The sequence below is a fragment of the Puma concolor genome, chromosome B4 (assembly GCF_028749965.1).
Source record: "Puma concolor isolate L17-30 chromosome B4, mPumCon1.1.hap2, whole genome shotgun sequence".
NCBI lineage: Eukaryota > Metazoa > Chordata > Mammalia > Carnivora > Felidae > Puma > Puma concolor.
The window spans coordinates 18335212-18359127 of record NC_141673.1 but is presented as its reverse complement, the minus strand read 5'-3'; the positions used below and the strand labels follow the sequence as shown (position 1 = coordinate 18359127).

The following is a 23916-nucleotide window of genomic DNA, read 5'->3' as shown; positions in this document are numbered from 1 at the left end:
TCTTAGGGGAGAAATGGCTAGAAAACCTTTTTAAGGGCATAGTGGCAATCAAAAACATAGAGTCCTTGGCAAAAACTTTCATGTCTGTAAAGTTCACAAAAATTATTAAATTTTAAGTATTGAGGGGGAAATCATGTTGCCCAAGAAAATTTATAATATGGGGAAATCATCATGATTTAATGTTAAGTTTTAGAAAAAAAGATTTCTGGGGGCACCTGGGTGGCTCAGTTGGTTAAGCTTCCAACTTTGCCTTAGGTCATGATCTCACAGTCTGTGAGTTCAAGCCCTGCTTTGGGCTCTCTACTGTCAGTACAAAGCCCACTTTGGATCCTCTGCCCTCCCCCCCTCCCCCGCCCCTCCTCTCCTCATTCTTTCTCTCAAAATAAATAAATAAAAACTTAAAAAATAATAATAAAAAAATAAAAATAAAAAAAGACTTCTAAAAACTCTATATGCAGTATGCAACCACATTTGTAATGTATATGACATGTAAACACAGAGGTAAAAAGACTAGAAGAGTATGAAATTATATCGAAATAAAAAGTCACCAAAAGAAAGTAAAAATTCTTTAGGGGAAGTACACCAAAATTTAGCCATGGAGTAAATTATTTTTAGGGGGTAAGATTATAGGTGATTTTTGTTTATTTCTTTTCTTACTTTTCTGTATTGCCCAAATTTCTACAATAACATGTGCTATTTGTATAATCAGGCTATCGTTGATAGCGCTGCTATAAACATCGGGGTGCACGTGCCCCTTCGAGTCAGCATTTTGTATCCTTTGGATAAATACTTAGTAGTGCAATTGCTGGGTCATAGGGTAGTTCATATTTTAATTTTTGGAGGAACTTCCATACTGTTTTCCAGAGTGGCTGCACCGGTTTGCAGAAAAGAGATAGATACTTTAAATGCTGTGTTTCGACATCCCTGGAAGGGGAGTGCCTCTGGGATATGGCTGGCCTCCGGCTTTGAGAGCTCTTTGCTGGAAGTCCTGTCCACCAGGCGGCTGACCTGGACAATTCCTCTCTTTTCCTCTCTAGACGCCACCGTTGGAGTGTTCCATCTACGCTCCCCACTGGGCCAGTATAAGTTGACCTTTGACAAAGCCAAAGAGGCCTGTGCCAACGAAGCCGCGACCATGGCAACCTACAACCAGCTCTCCTACGCTCAGAAGGTGGTCCCCAGTTCATGGGCACCATGCAGGCAGGGGCTACAGGGGACAGGGTGCAGCCTCTTCTTAGCGTGAGGGAGACTTGGGCTGTTGCCTTCTTGGAGGGGAATGCAGGGTCTTCCTAGAGCAATACTATCAATGTGTCATGTCCACTGGGCACGTACTACGTGGCAGGAGCTGTGCAGGTGCTTTGTTAGCAATACCATCCATCTATACAGCATCCCTGGAAGTAGGTGTCACTCCTCCCATTTTACAGACAGGGCAACTGAGACTCTGAAAGGTTAAGTAATGTGCCCGGAGTCAGCCAGCCAAGAGGTGGCAGACCCAGTACTCAGATGCAGCCCTTACTCCAGACGTCTGTTCTCTGCCATGACATTCATCCACCAAGGCAGAAGCACAGACTGGGAGCCCATGTGTCACAGCTAAAAACCAGAAAGAGATCAATAACCACAGGCCGACGATCTCCCCGAACCCACAAAATAGCCGAGTTTCTCCGAAATGTCTGGAGAGGCTGTGAAGGTCATAAGAGGGGGTTGCCCCAGCTCTCGGATACGACCAGGTAGGAGATGACTGATAGGAAATCTTAATTCAAGAACGGACAGAAGAGAAATGAGTGTGACAGACGTGGGTCCCTCTAAGAAAAAAAGAGTACTGCTTTCATCCATTCAATGAATTGATCAAGAACAATTTAATGAGAACCTACTGTGTTCCAGGCACAGGGGTACAATAGACATAATGAGCCATCACCCTGGCTCCGTGGAGTTTACAGTCCGATGGGAGAATCAGACATGCGGCAGAGGACCTCACACCGAACACTCAACTGTAGCTGACCCACTGATCACCGCCGCGTGTGTCCCCCACAGGCCAAGTACCACCTGTGTTCTGCAGGCTGGCTGGAGAGCGGGCGGGTTGCTTACCCCACAGCCTATTCCTCCCAGAACTGTGGCTCCGGTGTCGTTGGAATTATAGACTATGGACAAAGAAACAACAAGAGTGAAACGTGGGACGTCTTCTGCTATCGGATGAAAGGTAACCACCCCAGCTACGCTTCCAATTCTGGCCATGTAGCCGCTGAGCAACCCTCAGCCTGGCCAGCCAATCCCCAAGGGTGAGCTGGAGCCGCCGCGGCCCCTGCCTCACCAGAGTGGGACCCTGTGCACCCCTGCCCTCCAGATGTGAATTGCACCTGTAAGGTTGGCTACGTGGGAGATGGCTTCTCGTGCAGTGGGAATCTGTTGCAGGTCCTGATGTCCTTCCCCTCGCTGACAAACTTCCTGAGGGTACGTACCGTGTCTGCTTGGGTTGCCTCAGGGGAGGAAGGCAGTTAGTACAGAGGCAAGTCCTTGAAAGAAGCCAAAGGCTCCCGGTCATGGTTAAGAGCACGGGCAGTGGACCACATTGCCAGAATTTGAAGCTTGGGTTTGCCACTTACTTGCACCACCTTCAACAAGTTACTTTCTTCTCTGGGCCTCAGTTTCCTCAGGATGGAGGAAATGGAGAGGATGATAGCACCAGCCTCATCAATGAGTTAGTATTTGTAATGCACTTAGACTGTGGCCAGCACGTGGAAACTGCCACACTGGGCTAGCTGGCATGGTCTCTTTTTGCATCCAGAGCAGCTTAAGAGTCTGATCTGCAGGAGTGAGACACTCTCTTGTCTTCGCGGACCGGGCAGGGCACAGTTGGTGGGGCCTACCTGGTGATCAGACAGTGAGCCAAATTACCAACGTGGAGTCAACTTTCAACTCGCACTTAGCGTTGCACTTACAGTCACTTCAGTATTCTACAAGTTAGGCCTAATGAAGAGAAAGCTCCAGTTGGAGAAGGATTTGGTGCTGCCTGATCAAAGAACAAAGCTAAGAAAAAGAACAAGAATAGCTAACAGTTCTTGAGCGTTTACTTTGCACTGTGCATGTATGAACCCTTTCAGAGCACTTATAACTCAGTCCACACAGAATGTGAGCTGCCTATGGGAAAGGAGTTTCTCTGCCTTGTGGCTGGCATATAGCAGGTGCTCGCTAAACACTTGTTAGTATGAATAAATTCTCACGCGACCTCGTGAGGTCACTTCTGCTATTATCCCCATTTTGTAGATGAAGAAACTGAGGCTTCCCAAGGTCAAGGGCACAGCCAAGGAGAGGGGACTGGGCATAAGTATAGGGCTTACAGGATCAGGATAGAAGTTAAACCAAGAGCTCCAAAACGGTGAGTCATTATCCATAGACCAAACAGTATCTATCTAACGGTTCTGACATTCAGGATTACCATAAACACACCAAAGACAAACACTCAAACTCATGTTTCTGCGGTGCAGGGGCTTGGCTTGTGCCAACATTTCAGAGAAAACCGTGTCAGAACAAACCCCACTGGCTGTGCGTCCGTAACTTCTCTGGGCTTCAGTAGCCCTGTCAACACAATGGCAAAGTTGAACTAGGTAGTTCTTATAATGTTTCAGCAAGTATTTGCAACTGCTTACCACGTGCTTGCGATATATCAGTGAACAAAACAGACACACAAAGTAAACAGTAAACAGAATAAGTAAATAGTATTGAATACTAGAAGGTGATTATAAATACTGTGGGTGCCCATTTTGCTGAGTGATAAGGGAAGGCCTCGGTGGGAAGATGGCATTTGAGGAAAGAGTGAATGGAAGAAAGGGAGTTAGCCACGCAGATCTGAGGCAAGAACATTCCAGGCAGAAGGAACAACCGGGCAAAGGATGAAAGGCAAGAGTGTGCTGCACAAGTCTGAAGAAAAGCAAGGAAGCCAGTGTGGCTGGAGCAGAGGGAAAGAGAGGCCAGCGGGGCCCCGCAACAGGGTCCAGATGGGTTGGGCCTCCTGGGCCATTTTAAGGCCTTTGGCTTTTCCTCTGAGTGAAATGCAGACCATTGCAAGGTTTCAATAAGATTCGACCTCATGTGTCAAAGGACTGCACAGGCGGCCATGTTAAGAATGGTCTGTGGGTGCGCCTGGCTGCCACAGCAGGTTGAACTTCCATCTCTTGATTTCGGCTCAGGTCATGATCTCACGGTTTGTGGGTTTGAGCCCCACATCGGGCTCTGCGCTGACAGTATGGAGCCTGCTTGGGATTCTGTCTCTCTCCCTCTCTCTCTGCTTCAACCCCACTCAAAATAAATGAATAAACATTTATTTGTGATGTGGCTGTGACTTAGGCCCATAGGATTCACTGAGGAAAGAAAAAGTGCCCCTAAGGCTCTCCGGAGAGGCAGTCAGAAGAAACGCAGCCTGAGTGGGGGCCAACGTCAGGAAGGGTCCGGGATGGGTGGTGCCCCACAACCCTGCACACCAGGACCGATCGCTCTTTCCTCTCCCCAGGAAGTGCTGGCCTATTCCAACAGCTCGGCCAGAGGCCGGGCATTTCTGAAACACCTGACTGACCTATCGATCCGCAGCACCCTCTTTGTGCCACAGAACGGCGGGCTGGGGGAAAACGAGGTGAGGCGGTGCCTGGTGTCTGTGCCTTAGACAAGTACTTCTAGACAGTATCAGCATCTATCACCACAAGTCACCCCAAAACTCAGTGGCCGCACATTTACACAGCTCACACGTCCGCAGGTCAACTGGCGGGTCTGGTCTCGGCCAGGCACGTTCACCTGTCTGTGATGGCCTGGCTGTCGGCTGACCGAGGCCGACCTGCCTGGGCCTCTGCCCCACGGGCCACCTGTCCTCCAGCAGACCAGCCCGGGCATGTCCTGGTGGTGCTGGCAGGAAGCGGTAATCAGGAGTGAGCCCAGTCCTGCCAGCGCTTTCCAAGCCCCCCGTCGGTCACGTTGGCGGACGTGCCCCTGGCCCGGACGGATCATGTGGCTGAGCCCAAAGTCAGAGGGGGGAGCACTCAGAGTTCCAAGGCGAAGGGCAAGAATGCAGGAGGGGGAACAACCAGAGTCGCTGATGTCAACAGTCTGCCACACTAACGTCCAACACGTCACCGAGGGATTGGCAGTTCCACACAGGTGGCCGGTGACAGGCTCTGACAGCGCCGCCCCCCCCCTGGCCCCGGCCCACCCAAGGGCTGAGAAGAGTGTAGCTCGGCCCCCTGTTACCCACTCAAGACCCAGTCTTCACGAACATGACATTCGGTGCCACAGCCTAGCCAGGTGTGAGCCTCTGGCCGAGAGCCCAGACGAGCAGAAGCCTGAGAAAAACCTGACATTCCTTACCTCCACACGGAGGCAGAAAACCAAGGCCATGAGAAGCGATTTCTTTTTCCGGGGTCATCCTTATTATTAAAGACAAAATTGCTTGACTTCTACAGACCATTCTCGTGTTTCTCCTTTCCTCTCAGACGCTGTCTGGGCGGGACATCGAGCACCACCTCACCAATGTCAGCATCTTTTTTTACGAAGATCTTGTCAACGGCACCGTCCTGCAAACTAAGCTGGGAAGCCAGCTGCTCATCTCCTCTAGCCAGGACCAGCAACAACTGGTATGAGACATCTTCTGGATTTCCTGCCAGAACTGGAGATAATACATGCAAAGCTCTTAGCATACAGTAGGTGCTTAATAGCTGGCGACTAGTACACGGACTGGACGTAAACTCTAAACCTGCAGTCTAGGGAAGGTATTAGCTGCACATGGTAGCACACCACGCCCTTAGGCAGCCCCTGCCCCTTGACAGGCAAATCGCTGCTGACCGCCAGCCCCAGAAGCTGGTAATGAGTGAGGAACTTGACATGAAGCCGTTCTTAAAGCTCTCTGACTCTCCGCCTCTGTCTCCTGATGGTGGCGCTGATGATATTGGTGATGACAGCGATGGGGATATTGACGACGATCGTGAGGGTGATGATGGCGGTGACGATGATGGCGGTTATGATGGCATTTGGACGATGGTGGTGATGGCGTCAGTTTTGATGACTAACGTGGTGGTGATACTGACAGTGATGATGGTGATGGTGACAGTGGTGGCGGTAGTGGTGACCGTGACCGCCGTGGTGCCGGAATCACAGGCACTTGTGAGGAGTCCGTGGATTAACACTTGCAGCGTGTGACAGTCGTTCATGACATGTGGCAAATGCCCAAAGAGTGTTGCTTTGTCATCTTTACCTGACAAATGGCTTCTTTTCTTGAAGATTAGTGGTTTAGACCAGGGTTACTCAAATTTTAAGATGCATTTAATCACCTAGAGACTTGGGAAGATGCAGATCCGAATTCAGTAGGTGGGGCATGGGGACCTCAGTTTCCTCATTTCTAATGAACTCTCAGTGATAGACACCACCACAAGACGGTAGGTCACGCTCTGACTAGCAGGGGACTAGATCACTTAAAAATCCATTTTCTAACAGCCCGGAGTGGTGTGTAGAGCAGTGGACCCGAAGTTCGGAGGCTCAGGGTTTGCCATTTGCTACCCGGATGGTCTTAGACAAACCATTCTCCTTCTGAGCTCTTACCTCTTAGGCAAGCAGGCGGGACAGAACGGCCCCTAGGGTTCCCTGCAGCCATTAGATCTGCCTTTCAGCCCAAGGGCAACTAGTGTGTTCTGGGCTGTCCAGATGGTGAGCGGAAATCCTGCGCTGCCTGTCGGTAGCAACAGGTCTGACACACAGACTGCAGGACCTCGGAGAAACTGAGCAACTTCCTTCCATGGAGGGAGGGGCTGCCCGCGTGGGGAAAAGAGGCAGATGGCCACAGATCTCCGCCAGCCCTCCTCTCTCCTCCTCTCATTTCCCCAGGAGACCAGGTTTGTCGACGGAAGAGCCATTCTTCAGTGGGACATCTTTGCCTCCAATGGGATCATTCATGTCATTTCCAGGCCTTTAAAGGCACCCCCCGCCCCATTGGTGAGTATCCAGGGTTCCTGGCACCGGGTCCGGCGTCCATTCCCTAAGAAGCAAACTGTCCCTAGAAGCCCTGTTTCCTTTCCTCTGGAGACCAGAGGAGCCTCCCACGTCCATGGCGGCTGGCCTCAGGGATCCAAGGCCCTGGTTCATCTCACTCCTGCTCCCGCACGTCAGCAACATAACCCCTGCCGCCGTTAATATTTGTTGAATGAATGGGCCAACAGAGAAGCCACTGGAAGGGGACTAAGAAATCCTGAGCTCTGGTTTGGCCCCTCCACTTCTTCAGCTATGCGACCCTCGACAAATCCCAGAACATCCTGAACCCCATTTTTCTCATCTGCAAAATGGGAGTCATAATGCCTACCTCCAGGTTCTTGGGAGAACTAGGAGTCAAAAATACAAAATAATTAGGATAGTCCCTGGCACACAGCACGGGCTCTATAAGGGTTGGTTGGCTGGTTGATGGTGTCAGTATTCGGCTTTCTGAAAGTGTGAGGGAGGGGCGCCTGGGTGGCTCAGTCGATTGAGCGTCTGACTTCAGCTCAGGTCATGATCCGGCAGTTGACGAGTTCGAGCCCCACGTCGGGCTCTGTGCTGACAGCCTGGAGCCTGCTTCCAGTTCTGTGTCTATCTCTCTCTGTCCCCTCCCTTGCTTATGCTCTGTCTCTCTCTGTCTCAAAAATAAACATTAAAAAAATTAAAACAATAAAAAATAAAAGCGTGGGGGAGAGGTGAGCCCAGCTGGCTACTGAGAAGCACCATAGCATACTGGGTAATTGCACAAGCTCCAAAGCTAGGCTGGGTTCAAAGCCCACCTCTACTCCTCTTTGGCTGTGTGATATTGGGCAAGCACTTACCCTCTCTGTGCCTCACCACCACCCCCCTCCCAACCATGTAAACACAGAAACAGTAATAACTCCCTACCTCTTGGAACTATTCTAGGTTTAACTGGAATGTTTCACGGAAAGGCCTTAGAACAGACCTTGGCAGTGGCAAGGGCTAAATACAGGTTACCTGTCTTATCTTTATTTTCATCCCAACTGGCCCCCAAGATGCCTCAGGCCAGCAAGAATGGGGTGGGCTCCAGAAGGCACCCCTCTCCTCGGAAGGCACCGGTGCTAAGCATCACCGCCTTCCCTTTCTGTGTGCAGGCCTCAGTCCACGCTGGCTTGGGAACAGGGATATTCTTTGCCACCATCCTGATCGTCGGAGCCGCCGCTCTGGCTGCCTATTCTTACTTTCGACTAAACCGGAGAACAATTGGCTTCCAGCATTTTCAGGTGAGAGAGAGAAACATGCGAGCATGGTGGTGGGGCGCTCTCTGCACTCCAGCCCCTGGCTCTGGGCTCCTTCAGCTGACCGGTGGCTTCACTGAGCTCACCCGGTAGCTAGGGGCTCGGCGCGCACCCCCCGCGTCCTGGGGGGTCTCCGGCTGGGAGAGGAGCCACGGTGCAGCCGTAAGCCCTTCTTCCCGGCCGAGGGGGGGTTCGGTGAGGAGGGCGATGGGCTGCCAGCAGCACAGGCTCTCGGAGCCTCCGTGCAGGGGTCTGGCTTGGAGGCACATTCACCAGGCGCCCGGAAGGTCGCTCACCTTGGAGGAGTCGGGAGACAAGCACCCACTGTGATCGGTGGGGGCTTCAAGGCCGGCTGACTCCGGGGGTGGAGGACAGGGTCAGGACCTGCACAGTCAGGCCCCATGGTGCAGCCAGCCTCAGATGTCACCCCGTTTGAACTGTTGGGCCGACAGGTGGGTCAGTGGGTCTTGGCTGAGCAGGGGATAACTCTGGGGACTGGGCTTGGCAGCGACCCCACGGCTGAGCACCTTCCCTCATGTGCCTTCTGCCCCCGCCTGGCCCACCCTGTGCCCCGGCTGCCCCCACACCCGCCTGGTGAAGACGGTGCAGAGCCCCGGTGGCAGGCCAGTTCCTCATAGCAAGTCACCTGCCTATTAATAAGCTCCAGCACTTTTTACCGACAGTGTCCATGCTGTATGAGTCCTTTTATGTCAAGTTCAAGGACAGGGAAAACCACTCCAGGGTGATGAAAGTCGGAATAGCAGTTACCCTGGCTGGGATTGGGTACTGGCGGGCACAGGCGTGAGGACACTTCCTGGGGAAGGGGGAGGGGATGGGAAACACCCTACACACTGATTTGGGTGGTGGTGACACCTGGACGGACAGATTGAGTCACCGTGCACTGAACACTTCCGAGTGCTGCACGTTGGTCCCAGCCAAGGACTGTTTCAAAGACAAAGCTCCCGGAGGGGGAGGTGGGGCATGGCTGGCTTTTCCTGCTGGCTTGAATGAGCCGCTCCTGCCCTGGGGACATCTTGGCTCTAGCCTCTGCTTGTCTTTCTGAGCAGTCCGAGGAGGATATCAACGTTGCAGCTCTTGGGAAGCAGCAGCCTGAGAATATACCGAACCCCTTGTATGAGAGCACTCCCTCTGCTCCCCCAGAACCTTCCTGCGACCCCTTCATGGTGAGTTTGCTTCTTTACCTAGAACCAGAGTCAGTTGTGGGTAAATGATGTCTTTCAGCAAATCCAAATGGAAAGCTTTGCACCAAGAAAAGCACATTTCTAGGACATTCTTGGGGCAACAAGCCTAAAAAAGCCAGTATTGCAAGTTGACTGAAGCCATGCTGGCTGTTCAGTGTCCCCGAGTTATCTCAGGGGGACTGAAGTCTCTAACAATTAGAGGTAATCAGGGAGAACCAGAGGTTGCCCACCCCCAACCTCGTGACCAGGTGAGAAGTGACACGTTACATGCACAAATCCTGAGCTTCATTCTGCCACACACATTTGTGAGGGAGCCTGTGCAAAATAAGACTCAGGCCCGAAAAAGGGTTTTTTTCTTTCTCATGTTACGCTTTAAACTTATATTTAAATTGTTGGGGTGCCTGGCTGCCTCAGTTGATAGAGCATGCGACTCTTTTTTTTTTTTGTTTTGTTTTATTTATTTTTGAGAGAGGGAACGCAAGTGGGCGAGGGACAGAGAGAGAAGGGGACAGAAGATCTGAAGTGGGCTATGTGCTGACATCAGCAAGCCCAATGCAGGAATCAAACTCATGAACCCCTGAGATCAAGACCTGAGCTGAAGTTGGACACTCAACCAACCGAGCTACCCAGCTGCCCCAAGCATGTGACTCTTGATCTCAGGGTCGTGAGTTCAAGCCCCATGCTAGGCATGGAACCTACTTTAAAAAATGTTTTTAGGGGCGCCTGGGTGGCTCAGTTGGCTGACCGTCTGACTTCGGCTCAGGTCATGATCTCACAGTGCATGAGTTCGAGCCCCGCGTCCGGCTCTGTGTTAACAGCTCGGAGCCTGGAGCCTGCTTCGGATTCTGTGTCTCCCTCTCTCTCTGCCCCTCCCCCACTCATGCCATGTCTCTCTCTGCGTCTCAAAAATAAATAAACATTAAAAAAAAGTTTTTAAATAAACCTATTTACATTGTCAACAAAAGGTTTCTGCCCATTGTCAGGGCTGCTTCTTGCCTTCGGAGCTATGTTCCTTTGGATGCCTGCAGGCCGGGTCCCAGGGGACCAGCCCAGAGGCTCCTTGGTCCTGGAAATCAAATGCGAGCCAGCAGGAAGTGAGAGCAGAGTTTATTGAACATACAGAGAGAGCAGATGCAGACGGAGTGCCCGGGAGGCCATGACAGGAAAGGAGCGTCAGTCTGGTCTTTGTTCTGGGTCTGGGGTTTTTTACGGAGGATGGCGGTCTGGTGTACACGTCCTCTCAGGCTTCCGGGAAACAGCCAGAACAGAGACGAGGGTCCAGGTGTTAGTCCTTGGAGCCAGAGGGCCTTGGCATAGAGGTGTCTAGATCAGGTGGTCTGGAATAAGCCTATGATGGCTTACTCCAGTCATTCTCACCTTAGATGTTATCTGTTCTAGAGAAATCATGAACTCCTGCGCCTGACAGGGAGGTCATAAGGGATTTGCCTTCCGAGGCACGTGTGGAGCAGGGTGGGGGTGCAGGTCCTAGCAAGAAGAGATGCGGGAAAGGAGCAAAAGCAGATTTTTATGGAGTCCTTCACTTGCCCTATCTCACTTTGATCAGCTCTTTTATGTCTAGAGGGGCGTGTTCTGCTCTGATATTCCAGGAAATAACCATTCGTTTCTTTCTAGTTAGTGGTCTCTGAGCTTAGCTGGGGCCCCACTGACTTCAACCCAGAGGGAGCCCATGGCAAGGTACCTGATTCACACTGAATGTGGAAGGTACATCCTACCTGTCATCTATTACCGGGTCTGGAGGGAGAAGCTAGTAATAACATTTAACGCTTTTTATATAAAGATAAGAATTGGCAGCTAGTATGTACCTCCGCAGACGGAGCTGACGGCATCACTGAGGCCGAAGGAAATAACTTGAATCTGGGCTGTTGGTCTAGAACCCTCATGAAAAAGGAAGCACAGCCAGAGAGCTGCTGCGATTGTTTTGCGCGTGAACATATGCCGCCCTTCCTCTCAAGACGTTATGGTTGTTGAATTCTTGTAAGGTGGTGCTGAAACATTAAATACTGTATCGCTCCTTTTTTTTTCATTTTTTTTTTAACGTTTATTTATTTTTGAGACAGAGAGAGACAGAGCATGAACAGGGGAGGGGCAGAGAGAGGGGGAGACACAGAATCCGAAACAAGCTCCAGGCTCTGAGCTGTCAGCACAGAGCCCGACGCGGGGCTCGAACTCACGGACCGTGAGATAATGACCTGAGCTGAAGTCGGACGCTCAACCGACCAAGCCACCCAGGCGCCCCATGTATCGCCCCATTTTTAAGCTTGTATAATGCAATCAACGTTTTTGTTTTTCTGCAGTGAACCAAACGTAAAGATCTTGTGTTCTTATTGCGATAGATTGAAAGATAACCAGATCTTATCCTATTTTGTGTTTCTAATCAAACCCGTGTAAAAGTTTCCCCATCCAAATTGAAAGGGTAAGTTCAGCTATGCATATCTCAACTAGTAGTTTATTTCTGTAAGCGTTGTTATGTGGAAATCGGCCTCATTGAAACAGCTGCAGGGGAGGTGGGGGGAATGTTATCCATCTTATTCAAAGCTCTTCGCGTCTTCTCAGCTGCTTGTCCCCTTCTGAGGGCGCCAGCCCCGGGCATGAAGGATTCTCCCGAGGCAGGAGAGAGGGTATCCCAAATGCAGGAGTCAGATGAACCTTTCTCATCAGACCGGGTGGCAAAAAAAAGTTCCAGGAATAGAAGTCCTAAGCTGAGGGTGCCGTTCCCACAAGTGACCTTCTACATTCTCCTACCTTTTCTATTGAAGGTGGGGTGCCTATACAAGATCTGTAGCCAATCCAGTCATCTGGAACACGTCTCTTATGCTAATTAACGAAACTTCGGTGCCAATCAGAGCCGCAGACGGCACAAGGCTTGGGTGCTGCCTCTGGAATAGGGCTTCTGAGTGGACTCTATCAAATGCTCAAGAATTTTTCATCTGAAAGGTTTTTTTTTTAGGTTTATTTTGAGAGAGGAGAAAGTACAAGTTGGAGAGAGACAGAGACAGAGACAGAGAGAGAGAGAATCCCAAGCAGACTCCACACCATGAGCGCAGAGCCCAATGCAGGGCTTGAAGTCACGAACTGTGAGACCATAACCTGAGCTGAAGTCAGACGTTTAACCAACTGAGCCACGCAGGCGCCCCTGAAAGCAGTGTTTTGTAATCCTATTAATAGCCACCTTTTGTAGGGTGCCGATACCTTCCTTAAGGTAGTACCTAAGTTAATCTTCATATCTCCCTGTGAGGTAAATATTATTATGGCCCTTTACAGATGAGGGGGAAACAGCAGAATTGAAATGGCCTGTCTAGGGCACACAAGCTTCAAGAAGCAGCAACTGCCCCCAGAACAACCATCCCGCCTCCCGACACAAGACAGACGGCCACGTGAACAGGCCCTCCTACCACAGACGTGTGGGCAGAGCACTTGGAGAGGGACTGTTTAGGCTGTAGGGAAGGCAGAAGTTTTCCTCCACCTCTTAGGGTCCCTGGCTGGGTGGGAAAAGTAATCTGGACAGATTCACAGGAGAAAAGCACATACACTTTATTGAAAGTTCACATGTACACGGGGGCCTTCCGGACAGCCGAGAGCAGGAAACTTTTCTATCTTTTACACAAAGAAACAAGAATGGACGAGACAGGGGCTTGGGCTTGGGGTAGTAAACGGTGAGGCAAACTAGAAAATAAAGGGTTAGTTTAACCAGGTTGTTTGTGCAGATTTCCTGGCCCCAAATTCCTCGTCTCTGGTGATAAGTGTCTTCTTTTGTCCTGGAACAGGAGGAAGAGGGAGGGACAAGGAGGGGAAGGTCGGAGTGACCATCCTGCTGCTTCTGTTTTTTTCAAAAATTCCTTCAGCTTAAGATATTAAAAATGCCAAGGTGCCATATTTTGGGTAGTATGTCCTGAACCCCTTCAAGGCTTCAGACCGGTGGCCGGAGGGAAGGTTCAACCTGGAAAGACTTGACAAGCGGAAGGTCCCGCGCCCGGCGTGTTTCAGACCCCTCTCTTTTCCAGGACGCTGAAGACCAGCAGCCGGACGGAAGTGACCCCCTGGGGGCGCTGTGAGGGCCCAGACCTGCAGTGGCCCGCCATCCCCGCAGCCAGCCGCCCGTCAGCCAGAGCCGCCTCGAGGCTGTCAGCTGCAAATCCTCAGGACGTCGCCTTTCGGAAAGGAAGGTCCCTTGCCGTTTTAAAGTATGAAGCACTCAAGCAATACCTCATCTCTTTGTTAATCTGAAGGATCGCTTTGTTTCTGTGGGTGAGGGGCCACGTTAAGTCCACCCACCAACCCGGGGGACTTGCCCCTCCGCTGTCCTTCCTTTGTACCTCTCTGTGGCACTTCACTGCCTCCTCCCTGACACTAACTATGACCTTTGTCTCCTTTCCCTGTTAGAGTGTAAGCTCCCAAAGGCAGGGACCCACCTCTTCCATCTTTGTTGTCGGCACCTAGCCCAGTGTCTGGTACGTGCCATGTGCTCAATAAATGTTTATGGAACAGAAACGAAGTCAACGGAACAAAACCAGTGTTTTGGGAAACAAAAAGAGTTTGCCACGGGAAGGGTCAAACTTTGAAGGTAAAATCCACCTTTTTAGGCCTAACCGGGGCCTTTCGATTTAGCCAAGACCTGCTTTATAAGTTCTTCTTTCTTAATTCTGTCTTGTTTGCTGAAGAAGATGTGATAACCACAACAAGATACTGCTTCACACCCACCAGGAGGGCGATAATCAAAAAGACAGCTAATAGCAAGTGTTGGCACGGACACGGAGAAATCAGAAGGTCCGTACGTTGCTGGTGGAGACGCAAAATGGCAGAGCCACCTGGAAAAAGTTTGGCAGCTCCTTAAAAACTTAAACATAGTAGTCCAGAAATCCCAGAAATTCCTAAGTGTATATATATATATATATATATATATATGTGTGTCCATATAATAACTTATATAGTCATGTTCATAGTAGCATTATTCATAATAGCCAAAAAGGAGAAACAACCCAAACGTCCATCATCTTATGGATAACCAGTGGTATATCCAGTGATGTATCATTCCACCCTAAAAGGAAAATTAGTACTGCCGATGCATGCGAAACCATGCATAAAACCTGAAAATGCCATGCCAAGAAGTCAGACACAAAAGACCACACGCCGTATGATTCCACTATATGAAATTTCCAGAATAAGCAAACTCATAGATTAGTGATTGCCAGGGACAGGGGGAAGGAAGGAATGGGATTAGTAGTTTTGGGGTAATGGAAATGTTCTGGAACTTCCCAGTGGTGATGCATAGACTTGGGACGGTTGTTCACTGTGCACAGCTCTCCCGAGCAATGCAAGATGTCTGCTATGCCAGGTCCCTGCCCTTAAAGACCAGAAGTGGCCCTCCCATCGCTGTGACAAGGAAGCACCCCCTCCCCCGCAAACAACCCACCACACACTTCCAGATGTTCGCTAGGGGGGCAGGACTGGCCAGGTTTGGGAATCACTGCTGTGGACAGAGAAGTGAAAGCCTGGGTTGAGCAGAACTCAGGCTCTCCGGATGCCCTCAGGGCCCAAATAACTGTTCCGCGTCATCAGAGGTGTTGCAGAGTTAGGTGAGAAATTCTGCTGGCCCCGTGTCTTAAATTTTTTCACAACTCCAGGAAAGGCGTAGCTCACCGTCTCTTCTAGGACAACACGCCATGATGAAAGCAATGCCACGTTTCTAGATCGCTCCCCAAAACGAATGAGGCACAGATTGTCCGGTGAGTCCTCCAGTACCACTATCACAGGTCCAAAAAGGCAAGCGATTAAAAGGAAAACCAGCACAGGCACCTGTGTGGCTCAGTCGGTTAAGCGTCCAACTTCAGCTCAGGTCATGATCTCATGGTCCGTGAGTTCGAGCCCTGCGTCAGGCTCTGTGCTGACAGCTCGGAGCCTGGAGCCTGCTTTGGATTCTGTGCCTCCCTCTCTCTCTGCCCCTCCCCAACTCCCGCTCTGTATCTCAAAAATAAACATTAAAATAATTTTTTTTTTAAAAAGGAAGACTGGCAGGCTACCCATGAGAGGAGTGAGTGAGGCGCAGTTCCCGGCACATCTAGAGGTCAAGGAAAATAAGGTGGTTAATACGTGCGCACATGGACACACACACACAGAGAAACAATTTTTAAAAATAAGCTCTTCAAAGTATTTATAAATTTATCCAAAACCCAGTAGTGATGTGACTTCATAGCAGTCACTCCTAATTTTGTATTATTCGGTAACATCTGCCCACAAAACATTGCTTCCAAGTTTGAGCCTTCCTGGTAATTTGCAGACAACCACGTGGATGACTGCCTTCTCCTTGCTCTTAAGAGGGAACACAGACTCCAGGGGGGTTCTCTGCTGCCTAAGTCTGAAGCTCGTGCCAATTTTCTGTCTGTGCCTTACCTACATTCTTCAGGCTCTGAAAACGAGCGAGTGGGCTTTGCTGGGGTGCTGGGACAAAAGGAGCGAGAAATGACCCACACGTCTTCCTCTCCTCAACAGGGTGTTCTTTTTAGGGCACGTTAAATTTGATATGGCTTTGCCACTAAAGCACACAAAAACATACGACTTAGTGAACTGGACGACATAATTCAAATTTTTATTTGGCACTAAGTTCAATATCCTGTAACAGAAAAATCAACATTTAGAATAAATAGCAAATTCACATTCAGAATAAATAGTAAGTCTACCTAGCTCGCATCTGTTGTGCCCGATACCCTACAGGCACAACCTGTCATTCTGCTAAATACCTAGAACACGGTTTCCCCAGCCCGGGTCCAAGCGTGCAGTACAAAGTACAGAAGTGCTGTAGCGGGGTGGGTCCCCGGGGAAGCAGACGCCCAGATGGAGTTCACGTGCAGGAAGAGTGTGGGGGGGGTGGGGGAGTGCTCTTGGGATCGACACCCGGAAACAGAGGAGAAGGAACGAGAAGGGAAGGAAGCGGGGCTGGCAGGGCAGGAGCCGGCTGCTCCAGGAAGGAGGCAGGACTTGGTCCGAGGCAGGGCTTTTTCTGGAGGGCAGCCCTCGACGTGGGCCACCAGCTGAGGATGGTAAGCGGCTCACCCGGCGGCCGGAGGGGGGAGTCCTGCGGTTGGGAAGGGTGTTCTGGGCAGCCACGCCCATCGCGTCCGCGAGCACCACCACAGGTCAGCGCAACGAAGGACAGTCGGCGAGCGCCGGGCCCGTCCAGTTCCACCCCGCAACGGTCACGCTGCGTGCCGCAAACGCTGGCCACGGGCGTGCACGTGCCCGGGGAGCCGCTTAGGGGACCGCGGCGCGCTCGCCTCCAGAGCGTCTCTCCAGCGGCCGCACGCAGCTCTGACCTCGTTCCCCTGCGTGCTCTTAGCGAGGTGAGCTTGCCGGAGCCACCGCCACAAGCCACTCGCGCGGGGGCGGGGCGGCAAACTCCGGCTGGGGAGCCAAGTCTAGCCTGCAGCAGTTTTTGTACATCAGGTGGTGATGGCACACGGCGTGCCCGTCCCTAGAGCAGTGGCCACAGAAAATCGCCGGCGAAGCCCCCAGTGCTTCCTATCGGGCTCTTTACGGGCAAGGCTCGCTGAATCCTGCATCAGAGAAACTTCACTCCCTTTCTTTAATCCGCCAGGGTGTTAAAGGTTAGCTAAACTTGGAGCCAGGCTCCCAAATGCTAATGCAAAAAAAAAAGAAAGAAAAAAAAAGACAGAGAAAAAAAGATTGGTACGAAAGGAAATTCGTATTAAGAGGGCAAAACACAGACTCCCCAGTAGTTGAATAGAGCAATCAAGGAACCCTGCCTCCGGCCAAGTTTAGTCTTAGAGCATTCTGGAAAAGAGCCCCCGAGTGGGTCGTTGGCAGCAAATGAGCCTTCAGCAGAGGGAATCAAGTCCAATATTTAGCACACTCTACTGCTTAAAAGGCCTTTGGGAGGAAGAGAGAGGAAAAGCCGTTTAGTTCACCCAAAGCTCAATTAGCGAGGAGGGAAGATTACTTCTCATTTCTCTTCTGCGATAATTAAGAGGGCCAATACATTCACACAACTAGTAATTTGGTCTAAGATGGGACTGAATCAGTAACAGGTGGTTTACGTTACATCGCATTAACGGTGATGGCAGGAAGTGGAGCTGAAGGAAAAGAGAGAGAAAGAAGAAAAAAGAGGCTATACGAGGAGGAAAGGGGGAGCCCTGAGCCAAACTCCTAAGATACCTGAAAAGCCGAGTTTCCATACTTTCCATATGCATACTTCCATATGCATCCATAAACGGCTGCAACGCCAGCCGTGCGGGCCCCCGCCAGGGCAGTCTGCCGTGGGTACCACGAGCCGACCCGGGCTCTGCAGCGGGCACGCACCGCCCCCGTACCACCAGCCTAACCAAAGCTATTTTTCAACGTGCAGACCAATTTAATTGTGTTCACTTTCCAAACTGATTTTTTTTTTTAATGGTAGAAAGGAGACTCGTTTCGCTTGTACCAACATGCTTTCATCAGTGTGCACAACAGAGAACTGGGGAGAACGTGACGCCCAGCGCAGCAGGCCAAGTCCCAGCAGAGTCCCGAGAGGGAAAGGTTACAGTCCACCCTGACTGAGCACACACGAGAATGCCCGTGTCTGTCCTTGCGTGGAAACGGCTGTCCTGACCCAGGCTGCTGGCCCTGGCGTGGGCGCCGTCCACCAAGTGTGGGACCTGCTGAGACAGATGCCAGGCTTCTGCTACACACGCCAGATCTCAATCCCGCCATGTCCGAGGGCCCAGAGACTGAAATCTTAATTGGTAATATATTGTAAAATTCACTATTCACCCCGAGAAAATGTTCTCCCCTAAGGCGTGCGTCACCTAACCTAGCTATCCGTAAAAGACAGTTTTAAAAATATCTCTACTTCATTCTCGAGGAAACAAAACACAATGCAATGGGCACCTAACATCCCCTGACTACCTGATTAGATCAAAAGTAAGAAAAGACTTTTTTGCTTCCTCGCTCAGCTTCTCCAAGCAGAAACTCTAAGGTCAACAGCACCAGCTCGTCCACTGAAGACCCTAACACCAAGCAGTTCTGGGCATCCACCTGTGCCCATTAAATGCCCGTCTTCAATACCCTCTGATGCTCAAAACACATAGGAGCTAACACACAGCAGACAAAATGCCTACCCCATTCCCAACAAAAGAATGGAATACTGTGTTTATAACAAAAATTTACAAGTAACAAAGGGGGCCAAATCGGGTCGACTGGGTCTAAAGGGCATTGCAAAGAGCATCTCAAAGGATGTCAGGGAACTCATTTAATTTCTGATGAAGCTAGCATTTCATCAACCCCTGGTTCTGATACATTTGCCACACTAAAACCGCGGACACGGCGAGCGCCCTCCGCAAGCCCCCCTTCCGTGGACCTGCCATGCTGCAGGGTAAAGCACGAGAGTCGCGCGTGTTGCCTTAGAAAGCAACGAGACACTCGGCGAGGGCGAGCGGGGCTGCGCCTCGGCCGCCTCCGGGCTGCCAGGCCCTTACCCTCTGCCACCCTCAGCACAGCCGCCTAAAGAAAGCCACCCACGCTCCCAAAATAGCCACACAAACATGGCAGGGAGGGACCGCGAGGGCTACGCGGTGACAGGGCCGCCTCCTCCCCACCTGCTGGTTAACGCGTGTGTTTTGACAAGATTCCGACAACCCAGCAGGGGTCCCGGCGGGGCATTTCATCACAAGGACATTTCTTCGCCTGTGTCACTTTCTGCCCGCCGACGGGCGCAGCAAACCAACGCTGGGGTGGCGTTTTCAGGGGTGACGAACTCCCGCGAGGCCCATCACAAATCCCCCGGGCGCTTGCTGCCGGACCGCACGCCATCTGCTCTGCAGGCCGGGGAGAAACCGGAAGCTCCGCTCCCCCTCTTCCCCTGCCCCTGGGAAGCAGTGAACCGCCCACGCCACGTGGCACCGCGCGGCTTCCCCGGCAGGGGGCGGGCACAGCGAGCGGACACGGAGGCCAAGCGAGGGGAGGCCAAGAGAGGGTCGGGGGACCCGCGCTTCCTCTTGTTCTTTCACAGAAGACGTCCCAGGGAGGCCGAGTCTCCCTTGGAGCGAGGGGCCAGGAGGCCGAAGCCCCAGCGCCGCGGGCCCGGGGAGTCGGCCGCGGCTTGGGGACCATCTACGCCCTGTGCCGCCGTGCGAGGCTACCGTGGAGCCTGCGGCGAGCGGCTGGCGGTCCCCTCCGGCTCCCGGAGCGTTGCCTGTGAACGTTCGGCCCCTCGCCCACGAAGAGGCAACGGTTTCGGCACTTCCGCCGCTGGAACGGAGACCGGCATGGAGAGGTCTCACGGGTCCCGGAAAAAGGACGCCCGGGCCGGGACCTTGGTAAACACGACGGCCAATCACAGTTTCAACACCCGGCCTGCCCTGAAGCCAACCGGTACGGGAAACGCAGAGGCCGGGCTGCCGGCGTCTCTCCCGACAACTCGGGGAGGAGTCCCCCAAAGGTACCAAATAAATATCAAAAGGTGTATCTGTGTCTCGGCCGAAAGCGACACTCATTTGCACACGAGTCGACCGCACACGTCCAGCCGGCCGGGGGTCGGCTTCCGGCCTCTTCCGCGGGCGGGCCCCGCTTACTCGGCCTGGGCCTCCTGCAGGAGCGGGGGTCTGAGGGCGGGGGCCCGGTCCGACCAGGCGGGCAGCTCGTGCTGCAGCGGAGTCCGCCGGGGGTAGAACGTGTGGCTGACGTCGTAGTTCAGGAGGCAGCTCAGAGACGCCATGTAGATGTCAGCAAAGCGGGACAGGCGCCTCAGGAAGTAGGTGGGATTCTGGTCTGTGCGGAACAAGCTTCCGAACTGGGTGTTGAAGAAATTTTTGGTCATTTCTCTGAAGAAGCAAGAAAAGAGCAAAGCCAGACAGAACAATTCAGAAGAGTCTCTTTTTAAGTTACTGAAATCAAAATCCCCCTTTCGAGTTCTACCAGACATTTCAAGCAGAGATAATACCTATCCTTCTCCAGCTATTCTAAAAAATAGAAAGGGAAGGAAAACTTCCAGACTCATTCTATGAAGCCAGCATTACTTTGATTCCCAAACCAGACAGAGACCCAGCAAAAAAACAGAACTACAGGTCAATATCCTTGATGAATATGGATGCAAATATTCTCAACAAGATACTAGCAAATCGAAACCAAGAGCATATAAAAAGAATTATTCACCATGATCAAGTGGGATTCATTCCTGGAATGCAGGGCTGGTTCAACATTCGCAAATCAATCAACGTGATACATCACATTAATAAAAGAAAAGATAAGAACCATATGATCCTGTCAATCCATGCAGAAAAGGCCTTTGACAAAACTCAGCAACCTTTCTTAATAAAAACCCTCGAGAAAGTCGGAATAGAAGGAACATACTTAAAGATCATAAAAGCCATTTATGAAAAGCCCACAGCTAACATCATCCTCAATGGGGAAAAACTGAGAGCTTTCTCCCTGAGATCAGGAACCCGACAGGGATGTCCACTCTCACCGCTGTTGTTTAACATAGTGTTGGAAGTTCTAGCATCAGCAATCAACAACAAAAGGAAATCAAAGGCATCAAAATTGGCAAAGATGAAGTTAAGCTTTCACTTTTTGCAGATGACATGATATTATACATGGAAAATCCGACAGACTCCACCAAAAGTCTGCTAGAACTGATACATGAATTTAGCAAAGTTGCAGGATACAAAATCAATGTCCAGAAATCAGTTGCATTCTTATACGCTAATAATGAAGCAACAGAAAGACAAATAAACTGATCCCATTCACAACTGCACCAAGAAGCATAAAATACCTAGGGATAAGTCTAACCAAAGATGTACAAGATCTGTATGCTGAAAATTATAGAAAGCTTATGAAGGAAATTGCAGACGATATAAAGAAATGGAAAAACATTTCATGCTCATGGATTGGAAGAATAAATATTGTCAAAATGTCAATACTACCCAAAGCTATCTACACATTCAATGCAATCCCAATCAAAATTGCACCAGCATTCTTGTCAAAACTAGATCTAACAAACAATCCTAAAATTCATATGGAACCACAAAAGGCCCCAAAAAGCCAAAGTAATTTTGAAGAAGACCAAAGCAGGAGGCATCACAATCCCAGACTTTAGCCTCTACTACAAAGCTGTAATCATCAAGACAGCATGGTATTGGCACAAAAACAGACACATAGACCAATGGAATAGAATAGAAACCCCAGAACTAGACCCACAAACATATGGCCAACTCATCTTTGACAAAGCAGGAAAGAACATCCAATGGAAAAAAGACAGTCTCTTTAACAAATGGTGCTGGGAGAACTGGACAGCAACATGCAGAAGGTTGAAACTAGACCACTTTCTCACACTATTCACAAAAATAAACTCAAAATGGATAAAGGACCTGAATGTGAGACAGGAAACCATCAAAACCCTACAGGAGAAAGCAGGAAAAGCCCTCTCTGACCTCAGCCGTAGCAATGTCTTATTTGACACATCCCCAAAGGCAAGGGAATTAAAAGCAAAAATGAACTACTGGGACCTCATGAAGATAAAAAGCTTCTGCACAGCAAACAACCAACAAAACTAAAAGGCAACCGACGGAATGGGAAAAGATATTTGCAAATGACATATCGGACAAAGGGCTAGTATCCAAAATCTATAAAGAGCTCACCAAACTCCACACCCGAAAAACAAATAACCCAGTGAAGAAATGGGCAGAAAACATGAATAGACACTTCTCTAAAGAAGACATCCGGATGGCCAACAGGCACATGAAAAGATGCTCAACGCCGCTCCTCATCAGGGAAATGCAAATCAAAACCACACTCAGATATCACCTCATGCCAGTCAGAGTGGCCAAAATGAACAAATCAGGAGACTATAGATGCTGGAGAGGATGTGGAGAAACGAGAACCCTCTTGCACTGTTGGTGGGAATGCAAATTGGTGCAGCCGCTCTGGAAAGCAGTGTGGAGGTTCCTCAGAAAATTAAAAATAGACCTACCCTATGACCCAGCAATAGCACTGCTAGGAATTGACCCAAGGGATACAAGAGTACTGATGCATAGGGGCACTTGTACTCCAATGTTTATAGCAGCACTCTCAACAATAGCCAAATTGTGGAAAGAGCCTAAATGTCCATCCACTGATGAATGGATAAAGAAATTGTGGTTTATATACACAATGGAGTACTACGTGGCAATGAGAAAGAATGAAATATGGCCCTTTGTAGCTACGTGGACGGAACTGGAGAGTGTGATGCTAAATGAAATAAGCCATACAGAGAAAGACAGATACCATATGTTTTCACTCTTATGTAGATCCTGAGAAACTTAACAGAAACCCATGGGGGAGGGGAAGGAAAAAAAAAAGGTTAGAGTGGGAGACAGAGCCAAAGCATAAGAGACTCTTAAAAACAGAACAAACAGGGGTGCCTGGGTGGCTCAGTCGGTTAAGCGGCCGACTTCGGCTCAGGTCACGATCTCGCAGTCCGTGAGTTCGGGCCCCACATCAGGCTCTTTGCTGACAGCTCAGAGCCTGGAGCCTGTTTCAGATTCTGTGTCTCCCTCTCTCTGACCCTCCCCCATTCATGCTCTGTCTCTCTCTGTCTCAAAAATAAATAAACGTTAAAAAAAAAAAAAAAAAAAACAGAACAAACTGAGGGTTGATGGGGGTGGGGGGGTGGGTGATGGGTATTGAGGAGGGCACCTTTTGGGATGAGCACTGGGTATTGTATGGAAACCAATTTGACAATAAATTTCATATATTGAAAAAAACAACAACAAAAAAAAGACAAAAACAAAAATCCCTCTTTTATTTTCATAGGACTCACTTGAGGGGAAAACTGGCCTAGGGCAGCCCCCACCCCTCATCAGGAAAACTGTGTCGATCCACTCATCAAAATGACTGTGATCACATTTCCCAGTCAGGCCCGCCAGAGAACACGTGGATGACCCTCTAAACATACCCATTATGTTTTCCAAACCAAAACAAAGGAGGCAGGAGAGGGGCATGCGGGCAGATGCAGAATGCTCTCATGTCCAAACTTCCCTCCTCTATGGAATGGGATCCAGACCCCCTTTCTAAACAGTTACAGTGAGAACTGAGTAAGGTAAGACAACTAAAGCCGGACGAGAAACTCCAAAGTACTTCGATGTCTGAGAAGTTAAGGCTTATGTTGTAGTGATGTAAATAAATCTCCATCATCCGTTACACCACTCCAAGCGCCTCACCGCCTCCTTGCAGCCCAGGTGACAGCATTTTGCAAGGCCGCTCACCCACCCCAGGCTCTAAGGCCCTGCAGCCATGCATCTGGGTGGAAATCAACACCCCATCGCGCGCACACACACGTGATAGGTGCACCGTCTGCTGGCTGGGACCCCTACACACAGAACAGTCCCCCAAAGTAGATAAATACCACTTGACTGTTAATAAATCAGTTACAAACACAGCAGAAGACATAACCGCGTACACGCTATGTG

General features: G+C 50.4%; 2 protein-coding genes across 4 annotated transcripts in view; one reads left to right on the top strand and one right to left on the bottom strand.

Moving 5' to 3' along the window:
- STAB2 (stabilin 2) overlaps positions 1-13976 on the top strand; it is a 168317-nt gene extending 154341 nt beyond the window's left edge. For both annotated transcript variants that reach the window (XM_086712504.1, XM_025926404.2), the window contains 9 exons: positions 1038-1171; positions 2032-2197; positions 2342-2448; positions 4505-4624; positions 5475-5615; positions 6859-6966; positions 8118-8246; positions 9329-9445; positions 13486-13976. In XM_086712504.1, the coding sequence (XP_086568630.1) occupies positions 1038-1171; positions 2032-2197; positions 2342-2448; positions 4505-4624; positions 5475-5615; positions 6859-6966; positions 8118-8246; positions 9329-9445; positions 13486-13536 (1073 nt within the window). In that variant the 3' untranslated portion in view covers positions 13537-13976. The remainder of the gene's footprint in view (positions 1-1037; positions 1172-2031; positions 2198-2341; positions 2449-4504; positions 4625-5474; positions 5616-6858; positions 6967-8117; positions 8247-9328; positions 9446-13485) is intronic.
- NT5DC3 (5'-nucleotidase domain containing 3) overlaps positions 1-23916 on the bottom strand; it is an 87974-nt gene that overhangs the window by 7715 nt on the left and 56343 nt on the right. Inside the window, exon 14 of one of the 2 annotated variants that reach the window (XM_086712505.1) lies at positions 18710-20292. The exons of the other annotated variant lie outside the window; for it this stretch is intronic. Coding sequence (XP_086568631.1) covers positions 20040-20292 — 253 coding nt within the window. The 3' untranslated portion in view covers positions 18710-20039. Of the gene's footprint in view, positions 1-18709; positions 20293-23916 lie in introns of those variants that run through there. 2 annotated transcript variants of the gene reach the window in all.